Source organism: Neophocaena asiaeorientalis, unplaced genomic scaffold (assembly GCF_003031525.2).
Source record: "Neophocaena asiaeorientalis asiaeorientalis breed wild unplaced genomic scaffold, Neophocaena_asiaeorientalis_V1.1 scaffold155, whole genome shotgun sequence".
NCBI classification, from domain to species: domain Eukaryota; kingdom Metazoa; phylum Chordata; class Mammalia; order Artiodactyla; family Phocoenidae; genus Neophocaena; species Neophocaena asiaeorientalis.
Genome location: NW_020173040.1, coordinates 3,650,584 through 3,676,924, shown reverse-complemented (window position 1 = coordinate 3,676,924; position 26,341 = coordinate 3,650,584). Strand labels below are relative to the sequence as shown.

The 26,341-nt window shown below is 50.8% G+C and overlaps 1 protein-coding gene across 2 annotated transcripts in view; it reads left to right on the top strand.

Moving 5' to 3' along the window:
• Positions 1–26,341, top strand: part of APBA2 (amyloid beta precursor protein binding family A member 2) — a 64,859-nt gene that overhangs the window by 8,009 nt on the left and 30,509 nt on the right. For both annotated transcript variants that reach the window (XM_024742761.1, XM_024742762.1), the window contains exons 2-3: positions 9,421–9,501; positions 10,566–10,602. In XM_024742761.1, the coding sequence (XP_024598529.1) occupies positions 9,421–9,501; positions 10,566–10,602 (118 nt within the window). The remainder of the gene's footprint in view (positions 1–9,420; positions 9,502–10,565; positions 10,603–26,341) is intronic.

Here is a 26,341-nt window from a genome sequence, read left to right as displayed (position 1 = left end):
GGGCAGGTGCTGAGGACAGGGCTTGTGGGAGGTGGAGTGGGGGAGGGGTGTCCAGGAGCATGGCGGGACAGCGGAAGGTCTTTGACACCCCCGAGGCCTCCGTGGAGCACAGCTGGCCTCTTCCTTCCTGAAGCCCTGCTCCAGTTCTGCAGCCGTCCCCACACCTCTGCCTGCCTGCCCGGGCATCAGTCCTGGACGTCCCTTTGCTCATGGGGAGGGTGCATGGAAGGGTCCCTGGGCTCCTGTGCTCCTCCCCAGCCTCGTCCCCGCCCAGTGCGCCTGCTGTCACTAATTCCCGGGACCGCCCTGGAAAACGAAATCCAGGCCTCGGCATCCTAAGCCCCTCGCTTGATCTGCCCGAGCTCCCAAACTTGATTTCTTGGAGCCCATTTGCCGCGTCAGCGCAATGCCCTGATTTGATTTTTATGAAGCCTCTTGAGGACCTGTGACTAGAGGTGGCTGTTATTTTCATGGAACAGTTCATCTGGCAGGAATCTGGGCTTGCGTCAGGGCTTTTAAAATCTAGTTAAAGCGGGGCTTCTAAAACACTGTCTTTATTGTTTGGGAAAATCATGTAAAGCCCCTCCCCTAACAGTAATCTAGAAAGTTCCTTCCCTGCCCCCCTCCTCCACCTTCGAGAGAGTTGGGGCTAGTGGTTAAGAGCACAGATGGCAGAGCCAGGAAGCCTGGACCTCACTCCGCTGCACCAGCTCCTGGTTTGGGAATGTTCCGGACATGCCACCTGGGGCTGTGGGAGCAGAGCTGATTGGGTCAGTATCTGGCAATGGTTGGTGAGGGGCGTGGAGCGCTTGCCGTGAGGATGAGGGTGCGGGTCTTACATCCGTGGGAATCTCAGGAGGTGGGGGAGGCAGTCAGGTGAGGCTGTGCACGCAGCTGGGACCGTGCTGGGCCGGGCAGGGAGCAAGACGATGTCCCCATTTTCTGGGGTGACATCAAGGGAGGGACGAAGCCAGCAGGGTGAGGCAGGATGAGAGGAGGCATGGGACTGGCCAGGGACACCGTGGAGACGGGTGGGGCCTGATGGGCGGGGGTGACATGTGGGGTGGGAGCAGCTCCCCAGGTGCCCTCAGGCTCTCCCCTCTCTGCAGGCCCTCTTCAGGTGCCCCCTCTCCCCGCAGGGATTTCTTGGGGGGCGGTTCTCACATCCTCCTGGTGGCATCCTCAGCCCCTTTCTGCTCTGGATTCCCTGATCTGGGGGGCTGTGTGGCAGCCACACATCTCCAAGGGTGCTCTGATTTTCTCACACTCGATTCTGAATTGAAAGTTAACTGAGATCCCCGCTTTCCAGGCAGATGAGCTGGGCTCCAGACCACCGGTCTCTCTCTAATTCCAAACGCCATCCCTCCTTTACCCGGGGTTTCTGAACGTAATTCGCACTCCCCACCTCCTGGGCTGGCTGGCGTCTGCGAGCCCTCCCACGCAGTCCGTGCGAACTGCACTTACGATGTGCCAGGCCCTGGGGGTGCAGAGATGAAAGTGACTTAAGTCTGCACTGAGAAGCTCGTTCTAGAGGGAGACAGACACGCAGAGACTCACCATCCATCCGGGTGGGGCTGGGTGATCAGCAGAGACCCCGCTGCCCAGCCCATGAGTCCCTTGCAGGCTTCCTGGGGACGGGCTCCCACGTGGGTGATAAGCAGAGAGGTCTTGGGACTTTGAAGGGGGGGCTTTGGGAAGTCAGCTGACCAGGCGGGCTGAACGTGGAGGTCACGGGCGTCCTTAGCATGCAGTGGGGTTGGGGATTGTGATGGGGGCCAGAGCCCCGGAGGAGGACAGGTGGAAGGTGAAGGGCTGGATTGAGGATGCTGATGAGAGAGGGACAGAGCAGGGCCATCAGGGGGATGGGGAAGTGGGAGGACCCTGAGCATCTCTGGTGGATGGCCACCAGGGCAGAGGCTCCCGTGTGGGCGCACAGGGGATGGGTGGGGAGCGTCTGTAAGGGCAGGCAGGGAGAGATCTGAGGAGATGCCAGCAGGGAGAGGGTGCCTACCACGTGTGGAGCTGGGATTGCGTTGCTTTGACTCGAATTGCACTGCTTGGCCAGTGGTGTGTGTCCAGGGCAGGTTTCGGGGAAGGAGAGAGGTGGGTGGGGGACTGAGGCAGGGCGCTGCCCCACCTGCATCTCCCGTCCTCGGGCCCCTGCAGCACCGCCACCGTCCCCCACATGTGCCAGGGGCTCAAGATACATCCCACAATATCAGTCAGTCACGTGACATTCCCCAGGAAGTGCAGGGCTCCATGGGAGAATATATAGTAACAACTTCTGTTCAGGGAGAAAGACCACATTGCTGAGCACGAGATTCGGAGATGGAACAGCATGGCGATGGCAGTCACGGGCTTTGCACCCCAAAGCGCTCAGATAGCGGTCAATGCTAATCAGTTACTAAAAAAGACACGGCACTGTGTCTTCAATAGGAGGCTAACCAAGAATAGCTCCCAACCCTACATCAGATAATACCATGGACAGCTCAGGAAAACTGAGCACAGCTCAGAAAGACTGAGAAGGGGGTGAGGCACAGGATGGCACCCCAGGGCCTAGCGTGGACTCCAGACCCTGCCAAGACCACAGTCAGCCTTCATGGAAGAGAAGCTGGTCTCTCCACCTGAGACCAAGCCAAGGCCCAGATTACTGGAGCTGAAGGATGCTTGGATCTGGGCTTGCAGAACCTCATTGCCCGGCTGCTCAGGTTGGTTTCAACAGCCAGCAGATGGTCCTCTTAAGAGCTGGTGGTGTGCTGTCCTTGGTGCTGAGGCACTGCTGGGTCTGCCCACGGTTGGCCACCCTGCCCCGCTCTGGGTGCAGTCAGGCCAGCGGGTCAGCGAGCCTGCGCTAGACTTTGGCCGAGGGGTTACTTCTCAGGACACTGCTCGGGGCACCATGTCAGGTAGGAGGGAGGTTGTTGTTCGGGGCGTTGCCTGTTTGCCCTCCTTGGTCAGTCCTCCTCTTCATTGGCCCTAACACTTGCAAACGACCTCTGATTCTGCCTCTGGGACCTATTGGCCCACTCTGACCTCTGGTGCAGCCCTATCCCTCCCCTCACCCTTCCCACTTCGACTTTGGATCTCACGCTTCCCCTCAAAGCAGCCCTTGGTGCCGGCTGGGAGACCTCTGTTCCTGACCTTCACTTCCAGAGCTTCTGGGTCTCTGGCTGTGGAGGGGTATGCACTGACACAGACTCACCCACCCAAGTGTCTTCCTCACAAGGGCTCACACCCAGACCACCCCACACCCAAGCCAGGTCTCTGGGTACTTCTGCTGCTGCTTTCTTCTCTAGTCATTGAAAATAGATGCTCTCCCTTGCTGTCATCTGTTCCCTTCTACATTCATTCATTCGTTTATTCATTCACGGGGACCCAAGTATATAAAAGATAGCATGCTGGTCACTTTTAGAAATATGAATGTTAATTTCAAGAAAGGAGGGATAGTCTAGACATTCACCAGTCCTCAAAACCTGCTCCAGACACAAGAGTAGTGGCGGGTCAGGGTGCTTCTTGCTGCATTGGATTTGCAGATCACGGGAGATGTCATGAAGTGGGATTGCTGCCCGAGGTTTTTCTTGCCTAATATCTTATTAATATTTCATCTCCAACCCTCTTAAATGCCAAGAAAAATGAAATCGGATGAATTAAGCCAAAGGTTTCCAAGTCACCTAAAATATGGGCCGTTTGGCCCATACTCAGAGATCATGGCCTGGTAATTTTTACCAGTATTTGTGGGAAGATTGATTTCTCTTCTGCACCACAGTTATAATGATCAAGTTCCAAAAAAAAAACTTTTACATACAAAGCAATATTGTTCAGCCCTAAACAAAAAGGAAATTCTGACACCTGCTACAACGGGGATATACGTTGAGGCCACTATGCTGAGTGACATTAGCCAGTCACAAAAGGACAAATCCTGTATGATTCCACCCAAGTGAGGTACCTACATTAATTAAATCCAGAGAGACGGAAGTGGGCTGATGGTTGCCAGGATAGGGGTGGGGGGAATGGGGGTTAGTGTTTAAAGGGGACGGAGCTTCCATTGGGGATGATGAAAAGTTCTGTGGCCGGATGGTGGTGATGATTGTACATCAGTGTGAATGAACTTAATGCCACTTAATTGTCCACTTAAAATTGGTTAAAACGATACATTTTATCGTACGTATATTTGCCACAATAAAAAAAAAAAAGAAGAAAGAAAAGGCTCTTGTCTCATTAACTGGCCTGAGCCAATTTGAATCATCTAAAACTAAGTTGAGCCAGTCTGAGCCCATGAAGGGGCAGAAGAGTGGTGGACGCCAGATTATGAATTCTGCTGGGCTTTCACGTAGTTCATGCAGACCACTGGGTTATGTAAAATGGTTGAGCTCATACCATGTTAGTATCATTAAAAGAAGAATATGGGGCTTCCCTGGTGGCGCAGTGGTTGAGAGTCCGCCTGCCGATGCAGGGGACACGGGTTCGTGCCCCGGTCCGGGAAGAGCCCACATGCCGCGGAGCGGCTGGGCCCGTGAGCCATGGCCGCTGAGCCTGCACGTCCGGAGCCTGTGCTCCGCAATGGGAGAGGACACAACGGTGAGAGGCCTGCGTACCGCAACAACAACAACAAAAAATGCGATCGTCCCCAGAGGGATAACTCTGATAAGAATAAAGACTTTATCCAAGCTCTCCTCCTCCTGCGGATAAATATCACAGAGTGACCCGAGTCGGAAGAGGAGTGGGAGAAAAAGAACAAAATTGTCATTTTTCAGAGCCACCTATTTGTCAGGGGATGGATTGGAGGGCCTTTGAGAGAAGACCTGGAGGGCGCTGATCAGATCGTCAGGGGCCCCGTGGGTTATGCTCTCAGCTTGGCCCCACAGGAGCATCCTCAGTGTCGCTGCCCCAGCTGCCCCTCCTGAGCTGGAATGTCCGATGAGTCGGGCTGACCGATGCCTTGGAGAACAGAGCAAGAAACGACTCCTGGAGAAGACTCCTGCAGCACTTGGGGTTTCTCTGACTCGGAGTTGTGTCTGGGGGCAGATAGGACAGTCCAGCGGCTTCCTTGGCTTTGCTGTCTGTCCCTCACTGAGCTCCCCTCCATGTCACTCACGTGCTCGTCATTCAGGACAGCACTCGGAAACACGCAGCTTTTGTTCCAGATGGTGTGAGCGGGCGTGCGCTTGTTTGCTGTTATTCCATCTGAAGCCATGTGGGGTATATTGCCAGATTCTCAGTTTAATCCAGCAGACACAATCAGAATTGACACGTTAAAAAATCCCAGCTTTATAGTTTCCCGTTAACTAGAGCCAAGATATTTATTCGTTCGTCATTCAGGACAGCACTCGGAAACACGCAGCTTTTGTTCCAGATGGTGTGAGCGGGCGTGCGCTTGTTTGCTGTTATTCCATCTGAAGCCATGTGGGGTATATTGCCAGATTCTCAGTTTAATCCAGCAGACACAATCAGAATTGACACGTTAAAAAATCTCAGCTTTATAGTTTCCCTAACTAGAGCCAAGATATTTATTCAAACAATTTATTCAAATTAGTGTATTTTTCTTACAAGCAAGTCATCTCTGCCCAGAACAGCCGTCCCTGGTCCTGGCATTTTGTGACCAGCCTGTGCCATCACATCGTGCTCTGGTCTCCGGGCTCCATGGAGTGGGGAGAAATATGCATTAGCATATTTCAGGTCACATGTTTCACTCACCCCTCCCCCACAGCAATGGCTGATGGGGGTTCCAGTGGGTGGCACCGAGAACACCCCACTACAGGTACTTGATGAGGGATGTGGCCCTCCCATCCCTGTTGGCATCTTATTTTGAGGTGTGCCTGGCTGCTGTACCATGGGGAGGGCACAAAAGGATTTAAACAGCATCTCCCTCTGAGATCCATATGGGCTTCTAACCATGTTCATTTCAGGTCCTGTGTCCCCTGCTGCCAAACCCCCCACCCTGGCCCCTGAGATGAAAATTTGAGCACCAGATGGGCTCTCCCAAGGAGAAGCAGTACAAGCCGTCCTCCTGCCTCTCTGGAAACAACCCCGGCTGTTTATTATGAGATGCAGTTGTCATGGTGTTGAGTGGTCGGAGGGAGTTAGAGAAAATGTTGGCCTGGAGGGAAGGGTCGAGCCTGTGGAAGCTTTGGGGAGAAGCTGCCCTTGTACATGGACCTGAGACCTTGTGTTGCCTGTGGTCACCACGTGCTGTGGCCCCACACTGAGTTGTCTGGGGGATGGTGTAGGGCACTGACTTCCAGCCTGGGTTCCCCTGGCCAAACCCGAACTGTGTCCCCCAGAAGGGATACCTCTTCCATTTGCCAGAGATACCCAACACAAGGCCAGCGGCGGTCCTGGTGTTGCCGTTTCCCACTATGTATTCAGCACCTTGATGACAGTCTGTTGCCCCATATGATGGTCCTCCTTCTGCCAGAAAAATTAGGTTCTAGCCCAATCTGTAACATTTGTAGAAGGAGTGTTATCTTAGTACTTCTGGGCTGCTAAAACAGAATACCATAAACTGGGGGACTTAGAAACAACAGACATTTACTTCTTAGTTCTGGAGGCTGGAAGTCCAAGATCAAGGCTCTGGCAGATTTGGTGTCTGGTGAGAACCCACTTCCCTAAACAGCCATCTTCTTTTACATCCTCACGTGGCAGGTGGGGGGCGAGGGAGCTCTCTGAGGTCCCCTTTATAAGGGCACTAATCCCATTCATGAGGACCCCACCCTCATGAGCTCATCTAATCCTAATCACCTCTTAACAGCCCACCTCCTAATACCATTGCCCTGGGGGTTAGGTTTCAACATATGAATTTTGGCGGTGGGGGGCGGGGGACACAAATACTCAGTGTGTACTAGGTGTGGTTGACCCCGTTTTCATTTTTCAGTTGATTGGTTGGTTTCTTTGGGGCTTTTGGAGATTCCTGGTGCCTGTGTGGCTCCTTGTAAGGCAGTGCAGGCCTTCAGGAAATGAAGTTTGTGAACTTAGCCTAGGGATGGTCACCAGGTTAGAAATTTCGCAAACAAGAAGGTAAAATACTGATGTGCTCTAAGTGGATCTTGAAATTGGGAGGTGTACAGGACAGCAGAGGGTTGTCTGGGGCATGTCCCACATTAGAGCCTTACTTAAGGCAGACGAGAACACCCTTTAAGGTGAGAGACCCCTTTGGACATTACAGGAGGTTTTTCCTGGTGTGTCTTGTCCACAGCGGGAGGTGCAGAGCCAGTAGGGCTGCGACAGGAGCCCATTAGGAGTTCGGGAAGAAGCCTGGCTCCAGTGGGACCCTGGCAGGAGTGACCCCTTCAGGCTCAGCCCTGCAGGAAGGGGTGCTGTCTGCTCAGCTTGGGTAGCATGGATCCATGGGGGATAGATTAGACCTGATAGGAGAAGGATGGGGCCAGACCTGAAAGGAGGGCTGTGGTGGGTGGAGCAGGGGGCCCCAGAGCCCTGCCTCGGGACAGACCAGAACAGCGGGGCCAGGTCAGGGCCCACCGGCGCCGTCTGGGGGCTCATGGGGCTTTGGGTAGGGGCAGTCCTTTGGGCTTCCAGCAAGGAAGAGGGGACAAAGCAGACATCTGACCCTCCTGGCCCCAGCTGTGCCCTGCACCCCCTCTGCTCCGGGAAGGCCTCATTTCTTCCTGTGGGTTGAGCGAGCCCAGATTGCTCTCGGGATGTGGCACAAATCTGCCCGGTCCTTAATGCCCAGCCAGCTTTGTCCACCTCCTGTCTGAGCCATCCCCTCCACGCCCGCGGCCTCTGAAGCCCAGTGGTACCTGCAGTCATGGAGAGGATCCCTGGTCTGCCTCGTGCACAACCCCCCTGTTCCCTTCAGGGCTAGGACGGTGGGCCTGGGTCTTTTCAATTTTCTCTAACCCCCGCACAGAGATCTAATGAAGTCACAGGCCATGACAGTGACAGTCTAGGGCAGGGAAGACACGACACATGGCTGTGCTGCCTGAGCCTGTGGGTACCTGGCCATTCCTGTCCACACCTGGAGCCTCAGTCCTCTTACCTGTAAAGCAGGAATGGGCACTTCCATCTCATATGGGAAAGGATGCGATCAATAATGTTACTTATTTATAAATAATGTAAATATAAGTATAATGTATACGTATGTTCATAATATAAATTTATTTATTTGTAAATAAAACTTGTTAACGTTATTGGCATCATCATATTGTTACTGCTTGATAATTTATTTCCAGAAAGTTCTGGAACTTGACTTAAGATGCTGGCTCACCAGAGCCTCCTCTGGGGTTTGGACAGTGATTTCAGTGCTCGGATCTGGAGAGATCTTCTGGATAGTGCAGGGCACTAAGTAGAGAAAATATACCTACACTTTAAATTTTGTTCGTCGAAGTAAGAGGAATTTTGGGTTGATGTCTTCCTTAAGAGAAGACTTATGACATGTCCTTGGGGCATTTTTCCTCTAGTAGTAGGTTGACTAATTCACATTAACTAAGGAATTTAGATTTTTGAATTTGCATTGAACTAAGAACTTAAGTTTGTTAGAAATATAATTTTAACCCTTGGACACTGTCGTTGGGAATGTGAAATGGCTTAGCTGCTGTGGAAAACAGTATGGTGGTTCCTCAACAGATAAAAAATAAAATTACCACATGACCCTGCAGTCCTACTTCTGTCTGGGTATATATATATACACCCCAAGAATTGAAAGCAGGAACTCTGAGAGATATTTGTACACTGGTGCAACAGCCAAAAGGTGGACGCAACCCAGGTGTGCGTGGACTGATGAATGGATAAACAAAGAGTGCTCTGTATAAATGGTGGAATATTATTCAGCCTTAAAATGGAAGGACATACTGACACCTGCTACAACAGGGATGAGCCTTGAGGACGTCATGCTCAGTGAAGTAAGCCAGTCACAAAAAGACAAATCTCGTATGACCCCACTTGTACGCGCTCCTTAGAGTAAGTTGATAGCGGGAACTGGTGGTTGCCGGGGGCTGGCGGTGGGGTGGGAATAGGGAGTTAGTGTTTGATGGGGACAGAGTTTCAGTTTTGTAAGATGAAACGAGCTCTGGAGATGGATGGTGATCGTTGCATAATAATGTGAGAGTACTTAATGCCACTGAAGTGTACGCTTACGAATGGTTAAGATGGCAGACTTTCTGTGATATGTATTTTACCACAATTAAAAATAGTAATAAACAAGAAATTAGAAAATATGATTCAAGTAACTTTTTAGAAGTATAAAAGTATACATATTATTGGCAGAAAAGTTAAATTATATCTGTATGCACACACACATACCTATATACACATGCATTTTACAAAATTGTATCATATTGTATCTCCAGTTTTGTGTCTTGGTTTATTTTTCTTTTTTTTAATTTAAATTTTTATTTTTTATTTATTTTTATTTTTTCTCACGTGTGAAAACACCATCTTTGTCTTTAACTTCCCGGTTTCCAGGTTTGCAATGGTCTGGAGCAGCCGAGGAAGCAGCAGCGCTCTGATCTCAATGGCCCTGTTGACAATAACAACATTCTAGAGGTAATTTTTCCAAGGAAGAGAGTTCTGGCTCAGGGCCTTGATGTGGGAGCTGCCCACCCTGTCTTCATGGGCTCACGCTCTCCACCATGTTCTTGTCCCACCCAGTGCCTGGGGAAGGGGGGTCCCATCAAGCAAAGCCCGGTGGCCCTGCAGGACGGGGAAGGGAAGGCCCTTTCCTGTTGACTCAGACCCATACCACAGTGTGCCCATGTGTTGCCTTTGGTGCGTGGGGGACATTGGTGCTCCCCGATTTGACAGAAACTCATTCTATCCCATTATCTGACAGTCATGTTCTAAAACAGGATTACTCAAGGGTGGCACCATTGACATTTGGGGCCAGATCCTTCTTTGTCGTGAAGGGCCGTTCTTTGCACTGCAGGGTGTTTAGACACATCCCTGGCCTCTACCCACTAGATGCTAGTAGCAGCCCTCCTCCCCCAGTTGTGACAACCAAAAATGTCTACAGAAATTGCCGTATGTCCCCTTGGGGACAAAAATCACTTGGGTTGAGAGCCACAGTTCTAAACCAACAGTGTGGTTTTAAAAAACAATCCCATGTAAACTTTCACTGCCATGATGGGGAGGTTATTAGAATGAGGCCTTAAGCAAGTTATTTCCCTTTTCTGGATAACATGGTTTGGATGAGATTTTCTAACTTGGATGAAATAACTGTGGCCACCCATGCAGTGGCGTCTGGTCTCCTTCCTTGCTTTTAAAGATGTGCCTGGAAATTCTCATGCCTACCAGTTAGGGAACCACTGGGTATATTCCTTCTACAGTGACATGCTAATCTGGTTTTAGCTGATGGCCTTTTGTACCCCAGGTTTTCCATGAGAATTGGTTACACGTACCCCACCCAAACATCATGGCGCCGGAAAGACACTGGTTAGCTGTAAGGAGCTGACTTCTTGGGAAGACCAGTCATGATTAATTAATTATGGTAATTAATTAATTACCATAATCAATTGCCACCATTAATTATGGTAATTGATCATCTTAACCTAGATCTTATGGGCCAACTACTTAAACCTACTGTGTGTGTGTGTTTTCATATTTCCTAACAGACGAAGAAGGTGGCATCATTTCCAAGTTTTGTGGCTGGTAAGTAACTGAATTTTCTCTCTTAGGGGACAGCTGACATATTTTTATCTCAAAGCAAATGGGACTTTGACTTTTGGTTTTCTTCCACAAAGCTTGTGTAGAAAACACTCCTTCAAGGGGAAGGCAGTTCTACAATAAGGCAAGGAGCTCGGCCCCACGTCTTCAATGGGAGGGGAGAAGATCCAATTGATTAGGGAACAGGAGACCATCCCATTTAATTATACTTTCAGTAGTGGCCTCACACATGACACGATGATTGAATTAATAAATTGAAATGTCTCTGTATAAGCTGCTAATTATGATCTAACACTTTTGATTAGGGTGGATATAATTGCATCCAAATTTAGACTGCTAGTTTATTTTTAAAGACTCTTCATTTCCTTCCACTCTCCTGTCTCTTTTGAGGAGGTTAATATTGTATTTTAACATTCAATTAAAAAAAAAAAAACAACCCAGGGCTTCCCAGGCGGCGCAGTGGTTGAGAGTCCGCCTGCCGATGCAGGGGACACGGGTTCGTGCCCCGGTCCGGGAAGAGCCCACATGCCGCAGAGCGGCTGGGCCCGTGAGCCATGGCTGCTGAGCCTGCGCGTCTGGAGCCTGTGCTCCGCAACGGGAGAGGCCACAACAGTGAGAGACCCGCGTACCGCAAAAAAAAAAAACAAAAAACAAAACCCAGCTGATCTGTGTCACTTTTGGTGTGGGGAGCACTCCTGCTTGGCTGTTGTCTGAAGGGCATCAGGGAACCCCTGGCAACTCCTTTAGGATGCCCTCCAACCACACGGTAAAGAGCCTCTTAAAAGTAGAATCTTTGCTTTGCCAGGAGGCTGATTCCTGCTCTTGCTGGTGGGTCACAATAAACAATGTGAAGTTTATTAATTCTTTCAATAAGCTGGTAATTGATTTTTATGAATATTTATGCGAGCAAGGTAAATTAATCTTCAGAAGTAAATGACTTTAGACTTTCACTACCCTGGTTTTCTTTTCTGGTAAAGAACTAAAAAAACCCGGGAAACTGAAGCCCTCAAATTTCCCTTTCAAGGGACTGACTGGTTTAAATCAGGCTAGCCCAACTCAAACTGGTTAAAAGTGAATTCACTGGCTCAACCCGGTTGCAACTGGTTCCACGTTATACTGGCTCGGTGTTGTTCCAGCTGGATAAAAACTAGTTTTGAACTGTCGGAACCAATATTACACAATTCAAATAGCCTTGACCCCATTTTGACCAATTCCAGTAGGCTCAGATGGATTTCGCTCAGCAGTTTACATGCGGTTTGGGGTACATTTTAGCTGGTTCAGACTGGATCACACTGGTTTTCATCAGGTCTCAGTAGATTATGATGATCCCAATCCAGCCTGCTAGTGTGGTTGTTCCAGGACCCAGGGACTGGCAGGACCCAGCATCTCCTTCCTAGGGGAGGATGTGGTACATCCCAGCTCCAGTCTCCTTGGTGATCAGGATGCCAGGATGGGGCTGTGCCAGTCCACTGGTCTGGTGATGGAGGCTCTTGTGGATCCAAGAAGTTCACTTGTCTTTTTTTTTGTTTGCCTACTCCGTGCGGCTTGTGGGATCTTAGTTCCCCGACCAGGGATTGAACCCCGGTCCCCCACAGTGAAAGTGCCGAGCTCTAACCACTGGACCTCCAGGGAAGTCCCAAAGCTCACTTTTCAACGTATTGCATGGCGCCATTTGGGCAGGACTCCCTCAAACTGTCTGGGGGGATGATTTGCACATGAAGCTCCCCTGGCTTGAATCAGCCTCACACCTGCAGGGAGGGGAGGGGGAGGGACCGGGAAGCAGAGTGTGTGCCTGGGTGCCCCGAGTCATACCTCTAGCAGTCAGACTTCCAGAAGACTCCCCGCTCTATACCAGCTGACTGTTCTAGACCAAATCAAAACAGCTGCCTCCAACCAACCCAGACTGGCTAAGGCTGCTTGTGACCAGCTCAAACCAGTGTGGACCGCCTTACTTTAGAGTGTCCTATAGAAGAGAAGCCCTTCGACTGTTAACGAAAACGTAGCGATCTTAAAGCAAACACACACCCCTTCATAGCAGAGGATTCATATTCAACAAAGACTTGAAGGACCAAAAGTCTGACTCAGGAACAGGAAGAGATAATGATGAAACACCCTAGGATGGAATGAATGTGGGGAAACCACCCCCAAATTAGAAACGTTGATCAGTTAGGAATGTATTTCCATGCACCTACTGGGAGCTTGTCCAAACAGGGAAGCTTGTTGTGTACAGAGGTCCAGAGGCGAGTGGCTCCTGGCTCCATGGGTTTGTGACACGGGAATCGACCTTCTCCTCGGGCGGGTCACCTCAGCCCCAGCCAGTGTCCGTATCCTTCCGGACACCACTTCCTGTTCCGGGCAGGAAGCAGAGAGAAAAGGGCAAAAGTCCACACCAGCCATGGTAGAGATGGGAAAGATGGTGACTGCGTCTCGATGGAAGATGCATCTTTGCGGGGTACAAAGCTTTGGACTTCCCATGGAGGGTACCTTGTAACCGGATGTATCCCTCGAGGGGCCCCTGGAAGCCGTACCCATGGAGTGAGTGTAAGAGGTGTTGTCTCCTGGGACACTGGGATGGCTCCACACACCCTCCCTGATGGGCGTTTCTTACCCTCGTGCTCGAGGCGAGCACCTGGGCGGCTGTGTGGACACTGTGTGGACTCTCGGAAGAATCCAACCGACAGACTGTGCTTCCTGCCTTATTCCCTCTGAGGAAGCAGCCCCACGTCTGGTTGAACTTAGGAGCCCTCATGACTCTGAGTGTTTAGTTGAACCTTAAAGTCCCTGATGACCTCTTTGTCTCCCATCGGCCAGAGATGTGCCAGTGACTGCACCCTGAACCTCAGGCTTGCCTGGACCACTGGGCTTCCAGGAAGGAGGGGAGCAGGTCTGGAGAGGGGGCTGGAGGGGATATGCCCTCGGTGTCGGCCACACCCCGTCTGGCAGGCGAGCATTCCAAGTGCGGGGGAGTCTTCGGGCACGTTCAGTCCTGTGGCCCAAGGTCTCAAGGGCTGAGAAGACCCACTGTGACCTTGAGGAGGAGTGGGGCTTCTGCCAGCTCTGCACTGCGGGAAACCTTCCTGGAGCCTTGATGAGGGAGAGCCTTCAGTCCCAACTCATGCCTTACTTCACATCCTGTGTTGTTAATAATAATGAAAGATGATAGTTAGCAGTTACAGTGATGCCGTCTTCACATGTCTCAGGCGCTGGGTGTGTGCCAGTCCCTGTGCTGGGCCCTGTGCATCTCCTTCACATCAACCTAACTCACAGGTTAGGAAGCAGTGAGGCTCCTCCGAGGCCCCATGGCTGCCAAAGGGCGGAGCTGGGCCTTGGACGCACGTCTGGGTACTTGATAGCCCGCCTTCCTTGCCGAGCTGGTTTCCTGACTCCCTAATACGCCTTCATTCAACACCATCAGTAACGGGCCAGATAGTCCTTGTCAGCGCTACTTGGGCCCAGCACGGCGCTGATGCCTTAACCATGCTGACTCGGTGACCTCCTAACAACCCCCAGGGACGGTGCTGCCACAGATGAGTAAACCGAGGCTCAAAGAGGGCGCATGGCCAGGGGGTCCCTGCACAGCCGGGATGGGAACCTGGGCTGGGAACCGGGCTGGGGTCTGAGCTTGCCGCGCCCTGCTGTACTGTCCGAGCAGCCCGCCGGGTGCAGCAGGAGCGGGGGTGCCTTCACCTGGTGAAGATGCACAGCTCCAGTTCTGGGGAGCCCACTGAGGATAACCTTCCAGATATCAGAGCTGCTGGCCCCACTCAGGCTCGGAGTCACCAAGTCATTGAGGGAAGAGCCCCCCCTGGTGACCACTGTCTGTGGGAAGACGCTGGCCCTCTCGGACCCTCTTGGATTGGAAGGTTGACACTGCAGGGTCCCTGTGGAGGTGGACCCCTGCACAGAACCCTCCCACCGTCCCGTGGGGAGGCATCCCAGGCGACAAGGGGTAGCAGGAACGCCAGGATGTTCCCTCCCACGGGCCCTGGAGGTGGCAGCATGCGTCCACGTGGGCCAGAGGGTCACCTGCTTCTGAACAAGTATATGTGAAAGTCTAGCTTTTCTATCAAACCAGACATGTGCTTATTAAAACCCAAAGTCTGGTGCTGGTCTCGGGCAATGGAGCCCCACAGCAGCAGCTTCAGCACCAAGCAAAGGCTGATAGATGGTGTTCTGTTCCTCACACTGCTGTCCCCCTGGTCCAGCAGCCAAGGCTCCTGTGAGGTGTCCTGGACCACCCACACCCCACCAAGACCCTGGGCTCGTGCTCAGATGCCGCTGGTTCTCCAGTCCAGGGCCCCTTAAAGGGGTCCTTACACCCTGTTGTCTGAACCTGTCAGTGTCCCACCGTGGGTGCTGGGAGATCATGCGGGCCTCATCCCCCGACTTCCAGACCTCGGGCTGAGCTCACCTCACACCTTCCCTCTCTGAGGGGTCCTCACAGTGGTGATGAAGCCACTTGGCTGTATTCATACACTGGGCACTTCAGATCTGAGCCTTGGTTTGCTCTTAAAGTAAGCAATTGGGGTGAACCTGTCCACATAAGACTCCTAAGTTGAAGGCAGCTCTCACCTCCTCCTTGTCAGCCTGTGACAGGGGCAGGGCTCCCGAGCCCAGAGCAGGCCTGGGTGGACACGTGGGCCCCCTGGGTCCAGGGTGCTATTGGCCAGAGGGTGGGAGTCAGAAGGGAGCAAAGTGTTCCATAGAGGGCTTAGGAAAACCAAAAAGACTCCTCCTTGTTAGAAACAAACAAAACCATGTGAGATCTTCTTGTCTCCAGTATTCTATTTGCTCAGCATGAATAGGGCTTGGACCTGTTTTTAAATGGGAACATTTATTCACCAATAGAGGTTTGTTAAACTTTCTGTGAATAGTGCTTGGATCAATCCAAGAGCCATAAGATTGAAAAATGATTTCTACCCTGGAAATCCCTGTGGTACCTTCCTCTTTTCTTATCTGCACATCCCAGACCCCTAATCCCTCTCTGCAGTAGAAGCCATTGTTAAATTTCCTGTGAATCCTGCCAGAAATTTCCTGAACATATATAAGACTATACTTAAAGCTTTTAATTTATTTTTTAATATTTTATTGAAGTATAGTTGATTGTAGACCTTTTTCTTAAAATAGATACGGGCCACATGGGTCTGCACTTAGTTCTCTCACTTCTTGGTAGATTCCACTTCTTGATAGATTTCTTGGTAGAGACAACAACTATAAATTCACCTAATTATTCAAGTGGTAACACAGGAGTCAGTGACGTGGCCCTAGGATGCCCCACGATGGGGTATTAATCAGCCCCCTCTGGACTGATGGTTACATGGTTTCCACTCTGTGCAAAACTGAGCAGCCTTGTGGGTGAGTGCTTGTGATCAGGTGTGAGTTGAGTTCTTTTCTTTTCTTTTCTCTTCTTTCTTCCTTTTTTTTTTTGGTTGCATTGGGTCTTTGTTGCTGTGCGCAGACTTTCTCTAGTTGTGTCGGGCTAGTCTTCGTTGTGGTGCATGGGCTTCTCATTGTGGTGGCTTCTCTTGTTGTGGAGCACGGGCTCTAGGGGCGCAGGCCTCAGTAGTTGTGGCTCACGGGTTCTAGAGTTCAGGCTCAGTAGTTGTGGCACATGGGCATAGTTGCTCCACGGCATGTGGGATCTTCCCGGATCAGGGCTCGAACTCATGTCCCCTGCATTGGCAGGCAGATTCTTAACCACTGCTCCACCAGGGAAGTCCCATGGTGTGAGTTGTTTTGGAAAAGCACTTCCTGGATAGAGCGGGGTTACAGGTTAGCATCATGCCTGCTTGGATAAAGATGACCAGATTGCTTTCCCAAGAGGTAGAGAGGTCACATGGCTCTCCATCATGTGTGAGCATGTGGGTCACCTGTACTGTGTGCCAACCCCCTGTTTGCTCTTAGCCCCAGGCTGATGGGTGGAAAGTGGTATCTTGGTAGTTTCACGTGCATATTTTCCATCAGAAGTGAATCCCAGATACCATTTTCCTATGCTTATAAGCTGTTTGTGTTTCTTTCCCTGTGCATTGCATGTTTATTTCCTTTGCCCATCCCTCTATCAGATTTTTGGTGTTTCTTATTTATTTGTGCTGTTCTTTACATATAAAGGAAATTAGCCCTTTGATTTATATTGCAAAAGTTTCCCCCAGGTTACAGTTGTCTTGAATTTCTTTTTGTTGTTCTTGTACATTTTAAAATTTGCTGAACATTTTATGTAGTCAAGTGTATTCATGTTTTTCCTTTGAGGTTACTGAGTTTTTGAGATTAGTATGACCTTCACAGTCCTGAGATATTTTTAAGATAAAGTTTTCTTCTAGAGCTTTTATTTTGAATTAATTAAATATTTGGTTTATTTGGAATTTACTTTGGTATATGGATCCAGGAAAAGTTACATTTCAAATGAGACAGCTAACCAGTTGTGCCAAAGCTATTCAATGAATCTCTTTATCCACTGGTTTGAAATGCAGCCTTCATCATATATTAAATTTGCCATGTACATGTAGGGCTGTTTCTGGATCTGTTACACTGATTTGCCCACTCAGGTTCCCGAACCAGGCTGCTTGCTTTCCTGGATTTATACTGCATTTTATTCCTTGGTACAGCTAGTTCTTCCCCTTGCCACCATCATTCCTGATCACAAATTCCCTGGATCCTCTCGCATATTTACTTTTCCATAGAAACTTTAGAATCAGTTTATCTAGTTATGCAATAAAAATTCCTATTGTTCTTTTAATCTGGCACGCCATGCATTAAATTTATCTATATAGGGGAAGTGTCACCTTTACAATATAGAATCTTAGCCAGAAAAGGACTTATCTTTCCATTTATTCAAGCTTGTTTATCTTCATCAATAAAATTTTTTTCGTAAAAATCCAGCACACATGTTGTTAGTTTATTCCTTGGTGTTTTATCCCTTTTATTGCTTTTGTAAATCTTATCTCTTGTTTCGTTATTTTTTCTAACCTATTACTATTTGTAGCTACAAAGAAAGCTATTGATTTTTTAATATATTAAATTTGGAACAACTGCCTTAATGAATTCTTTTTTGAGTAGATTTTTAGTTGTTTTCTTGGGTTTTTCTTGGTACACAGTCATGCCGTCTGCAAATGATTTTTGCTGCTTCCACTCTTGTTTTCTGTTACTTTTTCCTCTTGTCTAATTGATTGGGTAGAATACAAGGAACAGTGCTCTAGAATAGTGATTTCTTTTAAAATGATGCCTTTTGGGGAGATACATCCTTTTAATTTTTTATCATAAAAAATTTCAAACGTATACAAAAGAAGAGAGAATACTATGATGAGCTTCCTGTGTCCTCAGCTTCAGTCTCGACCTGCTCACGGCCAGTCTTGCTTCATCTACATCCCCACCCTCTCCTAGATTATTCTAAAGCGAACCTCAGATCTCACTATCCTCTTTAAATGTTTCGAATATGTATCTCTAAAAGATAGGAAGTTTGTGTTTAAAGATACTGTGATACTATTACCACAACTAAAATCAAATAATCATTTCTTTGTATCATTTAATCCCCAGGCAGTGTTTGCCTTCCCCCAGATTACAGTGTGCTTATCTGTATGAGGGTCCAGAAAAGGGCCATGCATTGAGATCAGCTACGTGTCCCATTCTTTTATGCGTCTTATTTTATAGGTTCTCTATCCATCTCTCTTTTTCCTCATTTACAATATTTTTGTTGCTGCTCTTGTGGAAGAATCTGTATCATTTGTTTCATGGAGTGCCCTGCAGCCTTGATTTTGCTGATTGCATCCTCCTGGGGTTATTGCTGTAAAACGTTGGGTGTTTAGATAAAGAGGCTTGATCAGATTTAGTCTGGTTGTTTCCGGCAAAACCCCCAACCTTCATAGGTATTGTGTTTTTCCATTGGGAGGCACATGCGGTTCTTTGTTTCTCTCTTTGTAATATTAGCAACCATTAATGATCATTGTCTGGATCCAGTAATTGCTTAGAGGTTGCAAAATGATGGTGTTCTAGTTCCATCATTTCTCATTTCTTCTTGATTATTTGGAGCTTTCCTCTGCAGAGAAACTTGCCCTCGTCAAATATTGTTACCCAGAGTACAGTTCATATAGGAAAAGCTAGTTAACTACTTGATTCCTTCTCTTTATTTAAAAAATTTTAAATTAATAAGTTTCCCTAACAACCTCTACAGATCAGCACCATCAGGCACCCGAGGGTTGAAGCATGGTTGGCGTGTCACACTGCGTCGTGGATGTTATCCTTATTGGCGTTGAGGTTGTCCTGTCTTTGGCCAGTGGGAGCCTCCCAAGGTTGCTTCCCGAGTCCTGTCAACATGACCTCTGTCGTCTTTGGTAGCTTCCTGGCTTTCTGGTTTGACTAGATGTTCCAGGCTCATCTTAAACATCTCTCGATTGAGGACTAGGACAAGCTGTTTCTAACAGGAGCCCTGGGACCTCGTACTAAGAGACTATAATCTGCTCACTGTGGGTGCTCAATTGCTACTGATTTGGTAAGAAGGGTAAGAAATGTATCTGTGGTGGGATGGCTCCCAGTGAGCCCCACCTGCTGGTATTTGTGGCCTTGGGTAACCTCTCCCCTTGAGAGCAGGTTGGACTTACTGACTCACTTCTAGTGGACAGAATATGACAGAAGGGATGTCCTTCCCAAGATTAGGTTACCGAAAGCCTGGGACTTCTTTCCTGCTCTCTCTTGCTTGCCTACTCTGCCACGTTGTGAGTGGCTCTGTCAGGTAGATGCCCACGTGGGGTCTCTGGCCAGCAGCCCTATAAGTGAACTTGGAAGTGGATCCTCTCCTATTAAGATGGCTACAGCCCTGATTGTCCTGGTGACTCCAGCCTTGAGAGAGACCCTGACCAGAGGCACCCAGTTAAGCCACACCCAGATTCCCCACCCACAGAAACTGAGATGATAAATGTGTATCATTTTAGCTGCTAACTTTGGGGATAATTAATTACCCATATGTATATATAAGTAACTAATATTCTGTATATTTTTAAGATAAAATACATCATGATTCATACTGATGCTTTGCTAGCACTATAGGGTTTTTTACATTTGCATCTTCCTTTTCCTAGGTCCCAAATCCCCAGTCTCAAGGTCACCAACATAATTCTGCATTTGTTTTATTCCACTAATCATACAGCAGTCACAGAATAGCAATACCAGTGTCACCGAGGACACTGGATTACAGTATAGATACAGTAAAGATTTGTTTGCACTGACTTTTGTCTTTACAGTATAGCTCACAAGGGATGTACCAGCAAATCACTGCATTTGACAATCATTGGGAATGGTTCTTCTCTTTGTGATTAGGTCATAACTGGATACACATTTAGATTCATTTTTCTTTTAAATCTTAGGAATTTACTTTTTAAAATTTAATCTCATTTTATAATTATATAAAGTACTTATGGTTCAAAAATCAAACATACATAACAGCGTATATGTACAGATATTCAGTTCCTTTCCCTATTACCCCTCTCCCCTCAGTCCTTTCCTCCCACTGCAGATAAGCATTTTTGACATTTCACATACTTTTTTTATAAGCATATCTTCCCCTTTCTTGGATAATGAGTTGGGTAACCCCCGTCTCTCCATCCTGCTTTTTAAACTGAATCCTGAATCCTGGATGTGATGAGTTCCACGCTGCGCAGGGCAGGGCAGTGTGTGGAGGACTCTGCTGCTCCAGAGACCCGCCCGACCCCCCGTGCAGTTGGATGTTCCCTCTGCAGGAACATTGGGGTGGTTTCCAGTTTTTTTGCTGCTACAAAAAGGGCTGCAGGAAACAACCTCACTGCATACGCCTTTTCCTATTTTTGCCAGTTTTTGTATTCATCCTGCTTTTTCTGGGAAGGAGTTCTCCTCGTGGGCAGATTTATGCACTGTATCAGGTTTGGCTTTGACCTTTTTTTCCTTGACTCCCTGTTTTTGAGTCGTTTCCTCCCAGTGGTCAGTGACTTTATCTCCAGCCAGTGTCTAATGCTCCGCCCTGTGGATCCCTCAGCCCTTTCCTCAGTGATGCTGCCCCCTGCCTGCAGACCCAGGCGTGGCCTCTCCCCGGGAGTGTCCCATGGTCTGGCTTTCAGACAGCGTCTTCTCTTTTACATCAGCCTTACAGGATCACCTTTACCCTTGCACGGCTTCTCAGAGGTACTGCCCTGGCTGTGTTGGGGCGTCTGGCTCTGGGACAGGCCGATGCAGTGGGCAAGGTATTGGGGGCAGGCAGAGCTTACTCGGGGCCAGACACCACCCCCGGGTCTGCCCAGTCTCATGTTCCTCCCTCTTGCCTCCTCTCCCTGTTCCAGGCCCTTCCCAGGCCAGCTCTTCTATGATCTGGGTGCTTCCTGGACGTGGCCTCCGTGCCCCGCCTGCTCCCTGTCCATCCTTCCCGCCCTGTCCAGTCAGGGCTATGCCCCTCCTCCCGGTGGAGTCAGGTCCCCCTCTGCCTTTTGGATCCCCAGCCCATCTGACATCTTTCCTCCCCTGTATCTTCCACGCTCCTGGCCACTGGCTTCTGAACACAGTATCCTGCCCTGCATCTGCCCACACCCCCATGCTCACTTCCTCTGCTTCTTAACTGGGACTTGGGACTGGCTGCCTCCTTCTCTGTTCCTCCCTCACACCCCTCAACCCATATGCAAGGTCACTGCCCCATAAGCACCGGGGCACCTTTCTCCTCCCATTAGTGCCGCACAGCTGGGCATGCCTCCCTATCTAAGGCCCTTCTTTTCCTGGCCGCCCTCCACCTTCTCTGTCTGTGTGCCCTTCTTTGTCTGTTTTGCCGGTCACCTTCCACCGCCTGGACAGAGGGCATCGGAGCTCAGCAGAGCCCTGCCCCCACCCGGCTCCCTCTTCCCCTTGGTGATTCTCCCATGCCTTCAGCTTTACTTGGCATCGACATGCAGTTCCCTGGGACTCCTGAATCCAGCTGCCCCCTGAGCTTCTTTTGGGGGACTCCAGGCTCCTGCCACTAAACTTGCTCAGAATCCTCCCCACCCCCTTAGCTCAGAACGCTCCCAGGGTCCTCTTCTCAGTGAGTAGCAGCTGTATCCATCCAGCCCTGCAGTGAGCTCTCTAGCTCTCCATCCTTCCTCCTCCAAGCCCCCTCCAGGTCCTGCTGATTGAACCTGCAGGGTGAATCAGTCTGTTGCTGTCTGTTCATCACCCTGTTCCACATCATCATCATCATCATCATCATCATCACCACCATCATCACCATCATCACCATCATCACCACCATCATCACCATCATCACCATCATCACCATCACCATCATCACCATCATCACCACCATCACCATCATCACCACCATCATCACCACCATCATCACCATCATCACCATCACCATCATAATCACCATCACCATCACCATCATCACCATCATCATCACCACCACCACCATTATCACCACCATCATCACCATCATCATCACCATCACCACCATCATCACCATCATCACCATCACCATCACCATCATAATCACCATCATAATCACCACCATCACCATCATCACCATTATCACCACCATCATCACCATCATCACCACCATCATCATAATCACCATCACCACCATCATCATCACCATCATCACCACCATCATCACCATCATCACCATGACCATCACCATCCTCACCATCACTTGCTTGCTAGGACTCCTTCAGTAGCCTCCCAGCTTTTTTCCCTCCCTCCCCTATGTTGTTTGCCTGTCTGCAGCCTGAGTTACTTTCTAAAGGCAGAGAGCTTGGGCTCCTTCCCTGACTGATACTCTGGAGCGACAGTCCTGGGTGTGGCCCCAGGATCCTCACATCTGGCCGTCACTTGCTCTGCAACCTCAGTTTATCCTAACTGCTGGCCCACCCCCTGCATCCAGCAGTTTGCACATCTCCGTGCCACCCCAGGGCCTTTGCACCTGTTCTTGCCTCAGCCTGAGAAGCTCTCTCCTCCTCTCCCTCTGTGGCTTGTTGATTCCCTTTCACCCTCCAGAGCTCAGCTCAGAGGGCAGCCACCCCAGATCCCTCCCAAGGGTGGGCTTCCCTGCTGCTCCTCCCCGGCCACTGTGTTCTGTCTGTGCCACTCACCATGGGCCATCCTGATGCATCTACTTTGTGACTGTGGGCTCCGTGTCTTTGGTCACACAGGGCCTCGTGGAAAGAACTTAGAAATGCTTTGTGCCTGAGTCAGTGACTGATCTTGGGCAAAATTATTTGACTCCACATAGACCGTGCTTCTTCGTAAAATTAGGACACTGAGGTCTGCTTCATGAGCTTGTTGCAGGCCGGATGGAATGGAGGTTGCCCAGGAGTCTGGTGTGTTGGGGTGGGGCTGCACTCGGAGGCTTTCTGGACTCACATCCACAGTCCCATCCAAGGCTGTGCCCTGGCTCCACCTGGCCACCCCCTCCAAGACCCCAGGGAGCAGCAGGCACAGCTGAATTCCACTGGCTGGAAGCCTTGTCCACCCCCCACCTTCAGGATAATCCCCCCAAAGGTGGCAGGGCCGGGGGCTCCAAGGCATGGCCCTGGGGACCTCCCACCCCTTCCCTGTTCAGAGAAGCCAGTGGGGCGTCCGGTTCTCCAACGGGTGTTTCAGACGAAGGCTTCCTCCAGCGGGGAACACACTGAGTGCCTTACTTTTTCTTATCCAGGCTGTGCAGGGACATTCTGATACATGCATGTACGGGTATTGTCATGCAAAGATAGTTAATGGAGAAATCAGCCTCTAGGGAGACCGAATCTCTTTCAAACCTCTCTCTCTGTTCTTTTGTTGTTCTGTCTCAGCTTCAGGTTCTTTCAAGAGTTGAGCAAAATAAGGACAGTTTATACCCAAACATGCAGGGCCAGCTGCTTTAGTCTTAGAATGAAGCCGTTTGATCCTTGGTTCCGCATTTGGTGATTGGAGTTGAGAGCTGTGTCTGTGAAGCTGAAGTACCCCTTCCGCTCCCTGCCCTCCCCGCCCACCGTGCTGGCCACTACTCTCTGCGTCCTAATGCGAGTGGGGCTGGGTGGGAGTCTGAGTGGCGGGAAGGTGCTGGAGGCACTGTCATGTGTATTGTTCCTCTTTGAAGAAAGATCAAAGCAGGAGTGAGAAGACCCCCCCTGCCCCATGGAGGGCGGCCTCTGCGGGAGTTGTAACAAAGCCCCCAGTCCCTCCCTGGCCTCTTCCCTAGGAGCAGGTGTCCATGGGTGCGAGTGGTGGACCCCACTGCCCGGGATGGGGCGCCCTTCACAACAGGAGTCTGTGCCCCCAGGTGAGCCCCAGATCTGGTGGAGACATGGGGCCAGCCTTTAGTAAGGCTGCTCTGGGGCGTGGAGTGAGACAGAATGGTCCAGGGAGCTGACCAAGGCCCCCCTGGGGAACTGGCAAGGGGAGCATTAGAAGACAGAGGCCTCAGAAGGTCTACCCTCACCCCTAGGGATGGGGGGGCACGGAGTGTCATGTGACCCCCCCCGCCCCACAGACAGGGCATGGGGACACTTGCTGAGGACCAGGCCCTGGGTGCTGGCTAGGGGTGTGCAGCGGGTGGTGACCCCAGGGCTCCTGGGACCACCTGGACTTTCCCCCAGAACAGAGTGACGCCATCTACTGGTCAGTAATGGTCACTGCAGGGAGGGCGGGTGACTTGGGAGGGTCGGGCAGGTGACCCTCGGCAAGAGATGGACCCTGGGACCATATTCACCAGGGGAGCAGATGGCATGAGATGGTAGAGACGTAAGTACCCTGCTCAGGAGCCCTGAGGGGCAGGGTGGAGGCTGCTGCTTTGTGCTAGACGCCCTGTTCCCTCTGTTGGGCGTGGCTTCTGCCTCTCCCTGGCTGGTGACAGTCCCCGATGTGTCCACACAGCTGCTGATGGACTGACAGGGAGGGTCCCCTCCTGGTGCCTCCCCTCTCCCATTATCCCCTCCCCTTCTCTGAGATGGAAGGGACAGCCTGATTTGACCCTGGCCGTGGAGCCCCTTGAGGGTCAGCCAGCTTTCTCTCCCTTGTCGGGAGCAGAGTCTCTGGACAGCCGCCTGTCAGCCCCTGAGTGCGAAGCGGGTGCTGGCCTGTGCCTGGCAGAGGGGTTGCTCCTGAGATGAACGTGGGAGGGGAGCTCTTGTCTGCTGGAGGTCAGGTGGTTCCAAACAGGCCGCCCGGAGTGGGACCCAGTATGCAGGCATCAAGTTCAGATTCCAGGTCCCTCCCTCCGGCTTCCCTGAAGGGGCATCTCCGAGGCAGGGGAGGGACTCTGCAGGCTCCTGGGGCTCTGCAGGTGATTCTGGGCTCGGCGGGGGCTGCCTGGGGTCTTCCCCTCTCCCTCCTTCCCTCCTCAAATGACTTCAGCTTCAGCTGTTTTTAAATGACCTGTCACCTCCCACTACCCCATCAGGTACGGGAGGTTCTGGGTGTTGGGTGATGGTGGAGGCTGTCACCCAGCATGTGGCTGCTTTGGGTCTGGTCCCGGCTCTGTCGCTTACATCTGCGTGACCCTCCCCCCCCCCACCATCCCTTTGCCCTCTGAGCCTTTTGAGCTGGATGCAAATGAAAGCTAGAATTCATCAATTAAGGCTTTGCATTTTATATGCTTTTAGCATTTAGGAAACTCAGACTTTTAATCTTATCTTTGCAAAAACCCTATCAAGATAGAAATCAGGAATCCTCTCCCTCCACCCATTTTGCTGGCAAGGAAATTGAGAGAAAAACAATTAGACGGCTGTCCCCAGGGCACAAAGCCTGGTCCATGGTCCAGCAGGGCTGGTGGAGGAGCCCAGACTCAGCCGGGTCTCTGGACCCGCAGCCCGGCTCCGTGTGTCCCCTTAGAGCTGACCCTGCTCCCCTGCAGACATCTGGGACCTGTGAGGATGTCACTTGATCATAACACCCAGAAAACACATCCCTTGTCACTGTCCCCCATCCCATCATTTGGGTCTCGCTTACCTGTTGCTCCTAAGATGAGCCTTTTCCATCATCAGATCCAGACAGTGTCAGTGTCTCTTCAGCCTGGGTTTGGCTTCTTGCATACTGGTTCTCAGCCTCTGAAAAGACATTGCTTCTGAGTTTGCTTTGTTCACGTGACTCTAGGTGTCCAGAGACAGGGCACCTCCCTGCCTGGCCCCCCAGGACATGGCCTGGCCCTCAACGCAGATGGGCGGCAGGGGGCGGGGGTGCCTTCCCTGTGCTGCAGAGTTGGGGGGGCGGGTCCCGTGCCCCACCCCCCCCGGCACAGTCCCCGTGCTGCTTTCATTATTAAAGTACTTGGGGAGCCCTTCTCTGTGCCCGGCCCGCTGCTAAGCCCTGGCCCTGCCTCCCTGCGTCCTGGGCCCTGGGGCGAGCTGGTGCCCAGGCCAGAGGCCTGGGGAGTCACTGGTTCTGTATCGGCACCCCGTCCCGGGTGGCTCTTCCTGTCTTGGGTTGTCCGAGAGGCTGAGCACAGCCGCAGGCTCCCCTGTTGCTCCCCCAACAGGGGGGTCTAGAAGCAGGCACAGAGCAGGGCTGCCTTGCAGCTGCCCGCAGCCAGGATCACACCCTCTTGGCCTCAATGCTGCCTTGAAGCGTGACTCTCTCCAGTCCGGGTTGGTCTTGTGGTGATGACGGTGCTTTGTGACCTTGACAATTTGAAGTACCTGCCCCACAGAAACCATTTCTTCCTGCTCTGCCCCAGAAAGGGCACGTTGTATCTGCGAGCCCAGCTACAGAAAAATAGGATGGGAAACCCTCGATTTGAACATTCATCGGGGGACATTGTGACTTTCTT